Here is a 16427-nt window from a genome sequence, read left to right as displayed (position 1 = left end):
ACAGGAAGGCTCATCAATGATAAAATCCCATGAAATGGTGGGCACTGCATGGCAGGGGACGCAGCAGGAGCCTGGATGTACAGCACTGACAGGGATGTGGAGCTGGCCAAGATCATCTGTCATCAAGGTTGAGGGCTGGAACGCTCCATGGACCACATCATCAGTGTGGTGACGTCACTGAGGAGGAGATGCAACGACCCTGATGACAGACAGTTTTGGCCGGCTCCACGTCCCTGTCAGTGTTGTACATCCTCCAGCGTCCCTCGCTGTGCAGTGGCGACCATTCCATGAGGTTTTATCACTGATGAGCCTTCCTGTGTTTTACATTATATGAGTTTCTACAATTATGAGCTTATTAAACTATATTACAGTCTACACTTAGAAACCAGTGGCCATTGCTGTGCCCTAAGCAGCAATGGGCCCTAGGCAGCTGTAGCACCAGCCTTGACTGCAGCTTTGTCACCCTTGCTACTGCTGTAGTTTCTTACAGATATTGACACCACTGATAACACACAGACCTTTAGATTGAGAGAACTGAAAACTCTATTCAGTCCCTCACACCCCCCAGCACTATCTAGCAAGGTGCACAATGCAATTAATTTCCCAGTTGTGCTTACCTATAAAAGCAGTCAATGAAGACCATTAACCTGTCATTCGGCCTTGAAAATGCTTGCTAATCGCTCTGTAAGAAAAATAACCTTAGGATTTAGGTGGACTGTAGAAATAAGGCACAGTGTCCATTTCGCCCATGAAAGGTCTGTGATAAAGAGATGTTACATCTCAGGCAGACAGAAAGAACACAGTTGGTCGGAGTGGCTCTGTGCTTTTTCATTGCTTTGATGGCCAATTACAGCTACCACAAATGTAAACAGCCTGTGTTTACAACTGAGAGCCTGCCCACTCCTCTACTACCAATCCTCCCGTACCTTTAAAAAAAAAAAAAAAAAAAATGTGCACTAATGTTTCTTGGCCCCGCTACGGATACAAACAACAAATAATATACACGTAATGTGGTATTGCTGTGACCATCATGTTTTTTGGTGATGGGTAATGGTAATGGCATAAAATATAATATATATATTGTTTTTTACTATTTTGGGTCAGCTTTACATTGATAATAATAATTCCAAAAAAAAAAAAATCAGGAGACACCCATTACCATTTACCACCAAATGAAGTTCAATTTGTCCAGAAAAAAAAAAAACAAGATATACTGTATTTATTGGCGTATAACACTCACTTTTTTTCACCATGAAAATCGGCTGCAAATAGTGTGTGCATGTTATACGCCAATACTTCAATGTTAGCTGCCTCGGAGGGGACAGGGAGGGGGGACAGGACGAGCGCCGTCAGATTATATACAGTGAGAATCTCCTGTTTACTTGGCGGCCTCTGTAATAGGAAGTCCCGTCTCCTGGGCTGCCATTGGACCACTGTTCTGTCTATGATAGGAGATTCTCACTGTATGTAATCTGTCGGCGCTTGTTCCGCCCCCCCTCCCTGTCCCCTCTAGGCTGCAGATGGGCATCAATCATGGCAATGGTGAGGCTGTTTCATTGATGGCAATGGTGAGGCTGTTTCATTGATGTGGAATGATGAGGCTGCATTGATGGCACTTGTGAGGCTGCAGATGGGCATTGATCAGGCTGCATTGATGGCAATGGTGAGGCTGCAGATGGGCATTGATCAGGCTGCATTGATGGCAATGGTGAGGCTGCAGATGGACACTGACCCTTATTTTGCTTCAAAGTTCCTTATTTAAAAGTTTTTTTCCTGACACTTCCCTCTTAAAATGAATGTGCGTGTTATACGCCGATAAATACGGTAATTCACCTATTCACCTAGGTACACTGAGTAGTTGGAAAGATACAGTATGTGCAGTTTTCCGACCACATGCTAAAGTTGCAATACTGGGTTCAGGCACTAAGATTTGTTTGGACCTTCATCATTAAACCACTTCCCTACCGTGCAAATTCTGACAGTTCTCTCCTACGTGTAAAAATCATCATTTTCTTGCTAGAAAATTACTCAGAACCCCCAAACATTATATATATTTTTTTAGAAGACACCCTAGGAAATAAATTGGTGGTCATTGCAACTTTTTATGTCACACAGCATTTGCGAGGTCATTTTTCAAACCCAATTTTTTTGGAAAAAAAGTAATTTTCATGAATAAAAAAACAAACAAAAAAAAACAGTAAAGTTACCCCATTTTTTTATGTATATGTGACAGATGATGTTACACTGAGTAAAACTGTGCACACTCGTAGTATGGCGCCAGACTTCGTTACTTAAAAATCTCCATTGGCGTTGTTTTTTAATAATTTTTACAAGTTACATGTTTAGAGTTACAGAGGAGGTCTAGTGCTAGAATTATTGCTCTCGCTCTAAAGTTCACAGTGATACCTCACTTGTGTGGTTTGGACGTCGTTTACATATGCGGGGCGTGACTTACGTATCTGATGCTTTTCTAGCTGAGATTTGTTTACTTGTACGGCCTGGACGTGACATCATAACGTCGCGCCCGGGCCTACAATCTTAGAGATTGCCGGGGACCATCTGTACCTCTCTTCCGGTGCCAGCCAATTCGTCCCCGATGGCATGGGAGAGCCCAGAGATGCACTGGAGGGCGGTGGGACGTCCCCTCCAGTCGCCGCTAAAAACAATCAAGTGGCTGAACAGCTGCTATGATCATTTTTATTGTGCTAAGAATCGTGGGCTCTAAAAAACAATGTCTGAATGATGCCTGTAGCTGCAGGTATCATTCACATATATCCACTGAAAGCCGAGCAAGTTATATGACGGCCTACGTTATGGAAGTGGTTAAACTAAAAGTTAGTATAACTAAAGGCAACACTTTTTTTTTTGTTTGTTTTGTATAGAGTGGAGAGGGATAAGAACACCTGAGTTTTTATTGGTGTACCCCTGTTAGGGAGATCTACCCTACCTATTTGTCCTGTTTACGGTTTTCAGTGAAAGTAACAAAAAATCCCAAATTTTGGGTTGTCCCCAGAGCAGTAATAGAGGGGAAAACTTCCAATGGGGACACTATTTCTGGTGACCCATGTTATAGGTTAGTATATAGCATCTTGTTTAATCAGGATCGCTTTAAGGCCACAGATATCTGGATATATTCAACAATATTTAGTGGTCTTGTTTAGAGTCCTCTTGCACACATAACTCCACTTCTGTCTATTATTTTTTTACATTATCTAATGCAGGGGTAGGCAACCCCCAGCACTGGTGCCGCAAGCGGCACACAAAGCCTCTTTTGCCGGCACTCGACTCCCTCCCCATCAGCAGAGCAGTGCAGGGAGGTGTCACTGAGACACTAATGCATTCCAATTTCAGAATCCCCCATGCTGCACCTGTACTAAGGGGGGATGCACTGTGCCCCCACACATTGTAAAAGATGGGAAACATTGTTTGGTTCTCTAACTTTGCTGTAGCTGCAATTGAAAACTTTTGTGATGGGACAAGAGATTGGGTGCACACGGGGCAGTTTGTGGAATTACTGTTGAGCTTCTGGGATCTTTGGTGAAATTATTCCTGAACCTTTGTGTCACTTACTACTGAACCCCTGCACTCTGTGTCCCTTTAAGCCACAGCCAGTATTCACGCAATGAAAATCAGACCCAACTTTTCCTGTGGCGCAGAGCGCTGCACTTTTTTTCAGCTGCGGGGGCCCAACTTATGATCCTGCACATAGGCCCACTGCTTTCAGAAAATACTCCTGACCTGAGCTCATCATTGCGCGTTTGTTCTAGATGCTTGTATGTGACATCACATACATCAGATACATCACATACATCATATACATCACATACATCAGATATATCACATACATCAGATGCATCACATACATCATATACATCACATACATCAGATGCATCGCATACATCATATACATCACATACATCAGATACATCACATACATCATATACATCACATACATCAGATGCATCACATACATCATATACATCACATACATCAGATGCATCACATACATCATATACATCACATACATCAGATGCATCACATACATCATATACATCACATACATCAGATGCATCACATACATCAGATACATCACATACATCATATACATCACATACATCAGATGCATCACATACATCAGATACATCACATACATCAGATACATCACATACATCAGATACATCACATACATCAGATGCATCACATACATCATATACATCACATACATCAGATGCATCACATACATCATATACATCACATACATCAGATATATCACATACATCATATACATCACATACATCAGATGCATCACATACATCAGATACACCACATACATCAGATACATCACATACATCAGATGCATCACATACATCAGATACATCACATACATCAGATGCATCACTTAGATCATATACATCACATACATCAGATACATCACATACATCATATACATCACATACAAGCACGTGGGCTAGATGCAAGAGTTGGATCAGGAGGATGAGTGTGTCAGGACAGGTAGATGTGTCTCATGTCTGCTTCCTTTCACCAATTTGCATATCACACATATCATAGGTGAGCAGGGGGGTTCAACGTTGGGTCAGATGAGCAGGGGGGTTCAGCGTTGGGGGAGCAGGAGAGGATCAGTGTTGGACTAGATGAGAAGGGGGTTACAGTGGTGGGGCAGGAGAGCAGGGGGACAGAGGTGGGGCAGGGGAGCAGGGGTGTGCAGAGGTGAGACAGATGTACAGGAGGTATATTGGTGAGGTAGATGAGAAAGCGAGTTACAGTGGGGGTGCAGATTGGCAGATGGGTTCAGTGTTAGGACAGATGAGAAGGTGATTCAGTAGTGAGACAGAAGAGCATGGGGATACGTTGTGGAGAGCGTGCAGGATGGTAATTTCTCACTACTAAAGTAGTTTACAGCATTTACTTTATAAAAAATCCTTTTTGTGATTGAGAATGTGAAGTTGACATTTTTTTGTTATAAAATCGGCACGCTCCATTTCTTTGAAAACATTTTTCGGCACACTGTGCTCAAAGGTTGCCTACCCCTGGTCTAATGGATGTTGTGAAAAGTAATATTTTGTAATGAAGAACAAGGGCTGGGGAGAACTGTGAATCTGTTCATTATATGTGTTTTGTTGAACTTCAGGCAAACAGCTAAATACACAAATGCAATATATACATTGGAGCTGTGTTACCAGTAAACTGATTTGTACTTCTGTCCATCTGGCTCTGAGATATACACAGTTCTGCCATGCAGCCCTGCCTGTCAGGTCTCGGCTCTCCCCCCAACCTGTGAATGGACAGTAACAGAAAAAGTAGACTAATGTGTCCATCTCGGTGTCACTCTGCTCTCTCCTCCTATCAGCAAGTTCCAAGTAAATAACATTGTACAATGATTTGTATTCCTCTCCATCCAGCCCTGTGATATACACCGCTCTGCCACACAGCCCTGCCTGACAAGACAGGAGACCTGATTTCCCCTGCTTCAGTTAAAAAATAACTTCACTTTTATTGAGAAAAAAACATTCCCCTCTGGGTGATATATATACATTGCAGGGATTTTAACAAGCTTTGTTGCAGAGTTCTACCTTTTGTTATTCTGAAGAAATCCCTGTGTGTTTCTCTGTGTCCATGTGGTAAGTGAATCTAATGGGAGTGGTTTCATAATTATCAATCATGTGCTGCACCTGCAGGGCTCTAATGAGGAAAATTGCAGGGCGTGCATCCTGTTAGATATGATTTCCTATTGGGAATATCTCACCAAAAATGACATTTTTGTTGCAGGGGATGCCAAAAATCTGACTTGTATCTTAGGCTGACTTCTGGGAAAATCAGTAAGCCAATCACACAAGCAGGAAATGATGTTTCATGGGGTGTTCTGTACACATTCTGTAGGTAGCCATATTGCATTGCGTTTTACAGAAGGTTAAAGCACTGCAGATTGAAAAGGAAAGGTCATTTTTAATAACATTCAATTACAATATGACTTGACTGGCAATTGAATACGCTATATTATTTTTTTTTTATTCGCTATTTTTTTTCCCCCTCGAAAGTGGAGTTACCCTTTAAATAACACCTACAGGTCTTGATTCATCCCCAACTTGTGAATGGAGAAGAGAAAGTAGAAGAAGCAGTCAACTGATATCCCCATCTCTGTACCACTCTGCTCTCTCCACCTATCAGCAACCTCCTAACATTGATTAGCTTGTTACAACTGCATCTGAAAAATCAGTGGGATATATTAGACAGCAAGTAAATATTGTCCCCGAAGTTGACATGATGAAAGCAGAAAAAATGGACACTGTAATTTGTTGTGTATGGCGCTGATTAGCCTCAGACTGGTCAGGGTGCCCATACTAAAAAGTGTCCACAGCCAAAAGTGCCTACAATGGGCACGTGAGCATCAGAAGTGGACAATGGAACAATGAAAAAAGGTGGCCTGATCTGATGACTAACCTTTTTTTATTCTACATCATGTGGATGGCCAGGTGTGTGTGTCCCTTACTTGGAGAAGAGATGGCCCCAGGATGCAGTATGGGAAGAAGACAAGCCAACAGAGGCAGCGTGATGCTTTGGGCAATGTTCTGCTGGGAAACCTTGGGTCCTGCCATTCATGTGGATGTCACTTGACACATACCACCTACCTAATCATTGCTGCTGCCAAGTACAACCCTTCATGGAAAATGTATTCCCCTAAGGCAGTGGCCTCTTTCAGCAGGATAATGCACCCTGCCATACTGCAAAAATGGTTCAAGAATGGTCTGAGAAACACAACAACGAGTTTGAGGTGTTGACTTAGCCTCCAAATTCTCCAGATCTCATTCCAATCATGCATCTGTGGGATGTGCTGGAAAAACAAGTCTGATCCATACACGATCCCCACCTTGAAACTTAAAGGACCTAAAGGATCTGCTGCTGATGTCTTGGTGCCAGATATCATAGCATACCGTCAGAGGTCTGGTGCATCCATGCCTCAAAGGGACAGGGCTGTTTTGGCAGCCATGAAATTGTCTGTCTCGTCCTTCCTCAATCTTGGGCCTTACTGTCCTATAAAAAGATTTTTGGGTAAGTGGGCGAGCACTCCACACTATAAGGAAGTGTCAAAGAGTGCATGGTACCATTCCCGAGAATTCAGGGCACTCAGATATTGGAAAGGACAGCTAAAGGTTTGTGACGGTACCAGGGCTATCTTTAATACTGATTGGACCCTGGGCAAACGTTTACTTGGTGCCCCCCCCATACAGTTTCGCTCTCCACCTGCTCTGAGACATACAATAAATAGCAGGTAGACTTAAAATCAGTTTGCTGTATCAGATGAGGAAGCGATTGCGATTGATGGTCAGAGGTTACAGTGTATCATTACCCTTACTGACTGGTTGCTAGATGTTACAGCACATGATTTCTGCTTGTTGATTGGTTGCTAGAGATTACTGTACAGTAATACTGCTCACTGATTGGTTGCCAGAGGTTACAGCACATCATCTCCTCACTGCAGGGGGCAGGATATACATATGAATGCCGCCTTTATTTACATATTTATGCCGCCTCATGCAGCTATTTACATATGAATGCTGCTGCTATTTACATATGAATCCCGGTTATTTCCATGTAAACACAAGGTCTGCAGGTGAGTCATCTGTACACAACAATAGGAGCAGCACTTCACACTGAGATATCAGGACACAGCAAGGGACTAAAACTTCAAGGTACAAGGGAATTTAAACTGGGATAGTTGGCAAGTATGAGGCAGCTGCTTTGGGCCCCACAACAATGACAGGGCCCAGGACAGCTGCCCCTTTTGCCCTGCTTTAAAGACGGCCCTGGACAGTACCACTAGTGGTGCTGCAGCCTGACAAGTGGCATTACTGACAATTTTCTTTTAACATAAACATCACAATTTATATTTGACAGTATATGCTCACTATACTCGCAGAAAAAGGAAGGTTTCCCCACATTGGGGTTTTTTGGCAGCACAATAACAAATATAGACACAGTTATATGAAAAAAGTATAACAATTTTATTGGATAATGATAGACCATCAAAGTTAAAAACTGTGAGCTTCAGTGGGAATTATTTAAAAGAATAAGCTGAACATACATAAGCAGACATTTGTTCATAATCATACTTTAAATCATGAACATTAAACCTGACGCGTTTCAACCCCTACAATTGGGGTCTTCTTCAGAGGATCAGTCTGCTGGGGGGAACACAAAAATAGAGTTGATATACATATACATGTTCCATTCGTATGAGTATAGTATAAACTACATTAGCTACGCAATACTTTAATACAGTATAGTTACCAAGTAGAGGTATGTTTTTGTTTGTGTTTTGGTGTGTTTGTTTGTGTGTGTTTTTTTGTTGGACATACCTCTACTTGGTAACTATACTGTATTAAAGTATTGCGTAGCTAATGTAGTTTATACTATACTCATACGAATGGAACATGTATATGTATATCAACTCTATTTTCGTGTTCTCCCCAGCAGACTGATCCTCTGAAGAAGACCCCAATTGTAGGGGTTGAAACGCGTCAGGTTTAATGTTCATGATTTAAAGTATGATTATGAACAAATGTCTGCTTATGTATGTTCAGCTTATTCTTTTAAATAATTCCCACTGAAGCTCACAGTTTTTAACTTTGATGGTCTATCATTATCCAATAAAATTGTTATACTTTTTTCATATAACTGTGTCTATATTTGTTATTGTGCTGCCAAAAAACCCCAATGTGGGGAAACCTTCCTTTTTCTGTTCCAATTTTTAAGGGGTGAGCAGCAATCTTTTTTTCTTCTCCCTAGTGTCCCCTCCATTTTTATGCTCACTATACTCTACACTCTCCTTTTAAATCAAAACATGGAGTGCAGAAAAAGTAATAGTTTTGTTAGAGTATCCATTCTGCTTCCATAGTTCTTTTTTAAAAACCAGGTAAGAGAATAACCGATACCTGATTGGCTACCAATGGTAACAGACTTATTTATCAATTGCTTTAATTTCACTGCTTACTGGTAGTGCAAGCAAATGGCAAGCAAGTGTCAGTGCAATCATTGTGAAATCATCATTCATTTTTATTGACTATCCTTTCCGTTTGTCTTATATTTGAAGGCAGCATTTGTGAGCTAAAAAGCTGAAAATACCCCGTTATGTATTAGCAGTGTTTGGTATGAAATAAAATGTCTGATAAAGAAAGACAAGGCCCAGGATACACAAGCTGAATGGCTATGAAAAAAAACAAAAAACCTCAAAAACATTTAGAAATTGTGTAATATGTTAGGCCTGTTTTACATGGCTTCAGCTTGTATTAGAGCGGTGTGAACAGCAGGCTTTTACAAAGCATTTGCAGCCTTTTAGCAAGCTTTGTTGAAGCTTTTAAAGTACCATTCAACTGCAGTTTGTACATTTTGAACACAGATCCTAATGGGAGTGTTGATTGCCACTTTAAAGGAGGTGCTTGCAGCCTTTCAACAAGCTTCAAGAAGTGCTGAAGCCTGCTAGCAGATTGCTTAAAGTAGCAATCAGCACCCCCTTTAGGATCTGTGTTCACCATTTACAAACTGGAGCTGAACAGCACTTTAAGGGAAGATTTATACATGTGTCTAAATTTCCCTTGTCTCTGAAGCCTGATCCACATCAGTGGCAGCTGGTACTCAACATTTTTGGGGGGGGCACAAAAAGTTTTTGAAAAAAAACATCAATTGCAGCCACTGTGCCATCAAATGCTGCCACTGTGCCCATCAAATGCTGCCACTTTGCCATCAAACGCTGCCACTGTGCCATCAAACGCTGCCACTGTGCCCATCAAATGCTGCCACTGTGCCCATATATATGGGGGCAGATATATGGGGTTACATTTTCGTTTTTCATACAGCGTGCTGAGTCTCATTACTTACCTTACAGCAGATCCTTTGGAGCCGTGCGTTCCACGGAGCTGCTGACGTCACTTCCAGTTTACCACTGGCACAGGAAAACCGGAAGTAACTTCTTAACTCGAAGAACAAAGCACCCGCCCGTAGTGATACTACGAGTGGGTGTTGTCTGGCACGATGGAAAGCACCACAAAGCAGGTCAAAACCCTGCAAATGAAGTGCCTCATCTGCAATCTCGTGATTGCATTCATTGACGTGGAGCTTCCCATAGTGCACTGTGTCCGGCGCCCGAACACAGTGCACTGAAAGGACATATTTTTTCTATTTTTTTTTAAAGGGCCTTTTTTAAAAAAAAGTTTTTATTTTCTTGTGACTGCTGGGGGGGGGGGGTTTGTGGTGCCCGTGTGCCCCCTATGGACAGGCCGCCACTGATCCACATTCAGATAGTGCTCCAGAGGTTACAGACAAGTGGTGAGGAAGCGATGCAATGCCTCCTCACTGCATGTTTTTATCCCATTTTTGCTGAAAAATGCGCAGGGTGTTTGCGGCGCTTCTACATTTACTTGAACATGTAGTGTCCGGTGGGCTTGCCTTCTGCCTATTGCTACAAGTCTGGTGAACTTTGCCAGGGACATGAAGCAAAGCATCGGGCTGCAGCATGTAAACCCCCCCTATCCACTGCCTATTGCAACTTAAGGAGGAGCAGTTGGAGCATTGCAAAAACGCATCTCAATTGCGCTATTTTGACCCCCCACACCTGCAAGTCTAATCGAAGCCTAAAAGATTCAACAAAGCTAGCTGAAAGCTCTGCAAATGCTTTGTCAATGCTTGCTTTTATAAAAGCTGCAGCCTGTGTAAAACAAGCCATACTGTGATCTCTCTCTCATGTCAACGAGAGTTATTTTCTTGAGCCTGACATTTCAATAAACTTAGATTGAATGAGACATGAGCTTGGAAATCAAAATCCCATTGACAATAATTGAACAGTACACATGGCAGTTCAGAGGCTGCGTTTGACCTGCTTTGCATCGCACTATATTTCTATCAACACTATGAAGTGAATTTACTAAAGGCAAACAGACAGTGCACTTTGCAAGTGCAGTTGCACCCATTTTCCCCAGAGCTTAGTGAATGTGGTGAAACTGCTGATTTCCCTCTTCCAATTATGTGCAAGCATAAATTCTGTTATTTTCTTTTCTTTGCATTGAGTATTCCTTACAAAGTGAAGCTTCACCACATTCACTAAGCTCTGGGGAAAATAAGTGCAACTGCACTTGCAAAGTGCACAGTCTATTTGCCTTTAATAAATCCACCCCAGTATGAGGTGTGTTTGAAGTGCATGCAAATCAGGTCAAATGCAGCCTTTTCTTGTCAAGCACTGCATTTGCCATTCAGACTAATGTGTTTTTTGGCTTTGAATAGCAACTGCAGCTTCTGAAAAGAACATTCGTCGACATAAACTCTTATACCACTACTACTAAAGGATACAAGAGAACTAGTACAAAAGCACAGCAAGTAAGTAATTAGAAATGTGTATTTCATGAAATGACTCAGCAGTGTCATCTTCTAAGAACAAATTAAGGGCCTCTGTCAGTGGAATTGTATTGGCTTTAGGCTTTGCATTCCTATAGAAGTCTATGGGAATGTAAAACCGCGAGAAGCAGGTCAGCTGCAGGTCAGAAGAAGGTGCACCTGTTCTAGAATTCTGAATGATCTCAGAAGCATCTCAAACTAATACCATATGGATATCATTGATCTTCAACACAGGCCTAATAAGTCTTCATTTGAATAGGCCTCTATAACAACCACATCATGTTTATAGTTTAAAGCAAAACCTGCACAACAGAGACAGGTGAGGTAAGTAAAGGTTATTTTACTGGGTACTTTAAACTCATTTCCATGTCAACATTTAAAACATAAAACTCCTGATTCAACCAATATTCAGGCTCCTTGACCTCTACCTCAATACCTCCCCAATTACTTACTGTGTATAGCCCAGCATGGTCTGGAAGTTACTTCTGCCTATTTGCCTCAATGTGTTTAATGGTAGACCTTCAGCACAACCTTCAACCACTATCAATACTGAAAGCCCTGTCTTTAGAAAATACTTATAGTTAAAGCAATGTGTATAGTCATATATTTTCCTACTAGACTCTTCTAACACGTTCATAAAACAATCAACATAAAGTTATAATGCAACTTAACAATAAAACCAATGTTCAAAACAGATAAAAACAACAACACATTGCAACAAGGTGTCCAGTTTGTACACTTCTGCGTAGACTGATATATAGATATGTTTTCTGAAGGTCAAAGCAACCCATATGGTCCAAAATTAGGGATGTGATGGTCCATGAATAAACAAAGGCCTATGAGACGTTGGTGCTTCCTAATTGGGATCAAAAACGTGCTACCTTTATTCAGCGGAGGAAAAAAAAAAACTTGATAAAAAGGAAGTCAAGTTTTTACCCCCTCAGTATATGGGTTACCTGCCATATATTATTTGCTTAAAATAATAGAGTATAAAACGTCCCCCTAGGGCAGACTGATGGTGAGCAGGACAGACGCATAGATATATGGGTGACAGCAGATATATCATGACAACATACTGTACTATTATAAAATATGATGATGGCATAGAATCTGCAAGATGGTTACTTGAAAGCTCACAAGAGCAGAGGCTAAATATATTTAGAATTGCCTAGAATTTGCTGCGATACATCATTTCTTTTAGTATGGAGGAATACATTATTTACACATACAAGGAGAGTGGTGGTGAATGTAAGTATGCTGCTAAGTCTTGCTATCTTATCCATGGCAAAGTGGGAAAGTAAATTCTTTCATTAGCAAGTTTGTCTGAATGTATCACTGTAAGAGGTTCATACATGATGTACTGGTTATATGGAAGGGAGATATTCAGTCATTACAATCCTTCTTATTTTTTTCATTCTTTGACAATCATTATGGAATTACTTCGTCCCACCAAGCTGATGTGACTTTAATATATTTTTTAATCCAACCATATATAAACATAATAGTTTGCTTATTACAAAAACTTTTTTTTTAAGACATAAAAACAGTTACATCCCCACATCAAGATGCCACCACCTTAACTGGATGTTTAACATATTAAATAGACAACTAGTGTTCATTATTTACAACTAGTAAGATTGAAGAGAAATTGTGATATATTGGATGACTATAAGGAACAACTAAAATCCTTATGGGTAGATGTAAGCAGAAAGTTTATAAAAGTGCCTAACTGGAACAAGCCCAAGGGAAGGTACTGGAAACTAATAGAGGTCTGGGCAGTAAGAACCCTAAAAAGAAAAAGATAAGGGGTGAGCTTACATTAATGAAATACTTTAATGTACAATATGAGGGAATGGAAAACACATTTTAAAGTATTGGCCAATTTTACAAAATATAAGGTATTTGGGTCACTACTACCTAAAGTAAAAGACAGGACAGCCCCCTTTAAGTTTAAGGCTGACACCCAATGTATTAAATCCACCAAGGAAATATTGGATTGAAGAAAAAGGATTCTATGCCTTTGGGAGGTTATAACTTGTATAACCAAAAAAAGGCTTAAACTCTTCCAATCAAATACATTGTATAGAGAACATGAAATTAACTATTTTTAAGTTGTGTGATACTACAAATGTCACCTATGTCCTGGAGTGCCCATGTGGCAATAAGTATGTGGGGAGGACAACTAGGAAGCTGGCTCAGAAGTTTAGGGAACATGTGTTTACTATATAAGCAGGGTGTTATTAAAATCACAGCATTTCTGGATTCACCACAGTGTTCCAAGTAGTCCCAGATTTTAAGGAGGGTGGTGAAGGCCTAATTTAAAGAAAGAAGTATCCAGAAACAAGATGAAATGTATTTATGTGTGGGATATTATGACCCCCAAAGGGTTGAATGAGGACCGATAGCTTTTAAAAATAATGATTAGAGTTTAGACATTGTTTTTAAACACCGTTTTGGTCTTAAGGCTGAAATTTATTTCAAAATACATCCGTGTAGTATAATTATGAGCATATTACTTACAGTTGTGATAGTAGTATTTAGAAAATGGTTTTGCCGGCTAATTATGAACGTAAAGCAGCACCAGAGTCACCTGTTTCAGATGAAGTCCTGGTGGGGAAGCATGATGAGTGGAGACTACTAGTGCTGCTACGTCTATGAGACATATATCAGCTTCCATTGTGAGGAGACAGTATACACAAGCTTGTTGTATCTATTGCTGGCCTTTGCAAACATATCTAAACAGGTTTTACAACATATGAGGCTTTTTACCTCCCTCTCCAATTATTATTTACTATGCATGGGGGATTCTGGATCTGGACTAGCGAGAGGGCCTGGCAAAATGATTTTCATATACTAGAAACACATTTTGACCTACTGATATATTAGGAGGTCAAAACACTGAGTGCTGACTTTACAAAGTGACAAGAATTGGTGAATTGGAGGAAGAAGATTTACTGGGATTATAAATGGGATTGGATAACATGTCTAAGACTGTGATCACTTTATGATCAAAATTTATATATATTACAGGGGTCTCCAAACTATGGCCCTCCAATTGTTCAGGAACCACAATTCCCATCATACCTAGTCATGTCTGTGAATGTCAGAGTTTTACAATGCCTCATGGGATGTGTAGTTCCGCAACAGCTGGAGGGCCGTAGTTTGGAGATCCCTGATATATAAGATCACTTCTTTGGCAGTGAATTTGTGGACTGGAGATCACTATGTTTAAATAATCTTGCACCATGCATTTTAACATGTGTGTGTTTAATATATATTTCAAGAAATGTGGCTAATATCAGTTTTGGGTGGAGCACTTAAATTTGTGGGTATGTTTGTATTTAAATAGTCGCATTGGGCCCACAAAGTCGATCTTTGTTTGAGAGAGTTCCCTTCACTGTCTCAATCCTTTTTCTACTTAAATAGTCGGTTTTCATTAAGTCTTATAATTGAAATGATAATACTGAGTATCGTTGGTGATTTTTACAAAGAAGGGTTCGTTATTCGTTTTGGGTGGAGCGTTGTTTTTTCAGTCTTATCAACTTGTATCAGCGCCCTCCTCCTATGTATTTCAGTCCCCGGTCTACGCACCATCAAGTTTCCTCATTTGCCTTTAAAGACTCCATATAAATGAAGAATCTGACATCACGTCTCAATGAAAACCACCATACTGACAAAGTGACAGACCAGTCCTTATACCCAGTGACTGAACTGTCGGAACCACTAGAAGAGATCTCATCATAGCAATGCACTGAAAAGGCAGACTGGAAGTTTCATGCCAATCCAGCCCTTGCTGAGACAGCGTATGAAGCCTGAGATTGAATGTTAGTGGCTGAGCACCCTGCCTAGACACACTGCATATATTAATGATGCACAATCCAGCAGCAGCAGCTGCATCTCCCGTGAGCTGTGCCTCGCCTAGAACACATCGCAATGACACACACAGATGTTTGATGCTTCAGGATTCCCCTGGATTGATAGGCTAAGCTCAGGACACATATATCCCAGCAATACTGCATTGAGCTGTGTGTTCAATGTCTCTTCCTATCGACCCAGCAGCACACTTAGCCACAGCATTGCAGGTCTCCCGCTTCATTCCCAACCGAGACCACACATGTTTTACAAGTGACCCCCCCACAGCGCCTTTCTTACCTTTGGTTTCCATTTCTGCCCTTTGTCAAGTGCCTGGAAGTTTAGAGAACTTGGAATCTCTACTGATTCCCCCTGCAGAAATCCTTCCTTGCAGCCTATAGGTTGATAATGCTGCTTCTCTTCTTCCTAGGGAACCCTGCAGCCCTTGATCTGCAATCAACCATCAGATGACATTGATAAGCTGTGGGTGTAATGTCAGTGAGCAGCAATCCATAGTAGAAGGAAGGATGCATTCAGGTTACCTGGGTCTGGTGCTGCAGAGTGGAGCTGTCCTCTGACTGTGGTGCTGCAGGTGTAGTGCCAGCTCAGCCCACTACAGCCTCGCTATGTAGAAGATGAAGAGCTCTGCTCTGTACTGCGCATGTCCTCCGATCTCCCCTATCTAGAGCATTACACAAGCCTTCCTGGGAAACAGTGCTGTAGCATTTAGTCACCGAGATCACAAGGTAAAACGTGGCCTGGATTTCTTACTGCACACGGGGCAACGTAACATCACGTATGGCGAGTGACTGCTGTGCATGCAGGGCAGAGCTCATCTTTTACATGGTCTACCAGCTAAAGCAATGACAGCAATGAGATCATTCTATTATTAAAGCCCCAATCACTAAATCTCAAATCGTCTTTAACCTTTTCACTGCCTAGATTAACCACTTCAGCCCTGGAAGGATATACCCACTTCAAGACCAGGCCATTTTTTGCGATTTGGCACTGCGTCGCTTTAACTGACAATTGCGCGGTCGTGCAACGCTGTATCCGAAAAAAATTGATGTCCTTTTTTCCCCAAAAAAATAGAGCTTTCTTTTGGTGGTATTTGATCACCTCTGCTGGGTTTTTTTGTTTTTTGGGGGTTTTTTTGCACTATAAATAAAAAA

The 16427-nt window shown here is 41.2% G+C and overlaps 1 protein-coding gene across 1 annotated transcript in view; it reads right to left on the bottom strand.

Moving 5' to 3' along the window:
* FGF12 (fibroblast growth factor 12) overlaps positions 1-15953 on the bottom strand; it is a 648489-nt gene extending 632536 nt beyond the window's left edge. The window contains exons 1-2 of the mRNA XM_073626389.1: positions 15798-15953; positions 15556-15705 (exon numbers count right to left, since the gene is read on the bottom strand). Of these exons, the coding sequence (XP_073482490.1) occupies positions 15556-15568 (13 nt within the window). The 5' untranslated portion in view covers positions 15569-15705; positions 15798-15953. The remainder of the gene's footprint in view (positions 1-15555; positions 15706-15797) is intronic.
* Between the last annotated feature and the right edge of the window lie 474 nt (positions 15954-16427).

Source organism: Aquarana catesbeiana, linkage group LG04 (genome assembly GCF_042186555.1).
Source record: "Aquarana catesbeiana isolate 2022-GZ linkage group LG04, ASM4218655v1, whole genome shotgun sequence".
Lineage (NCBI taxonomy): Eukaryota > Metazoa > Chordata > Amphibia > Anura > Ranidae > Aquarana > Aquarana catesbeiana.
Note: the sequence above shows the minus strand (reverse complement) of the source record. Positions and strands in the feature narration are given on the sequence as shown.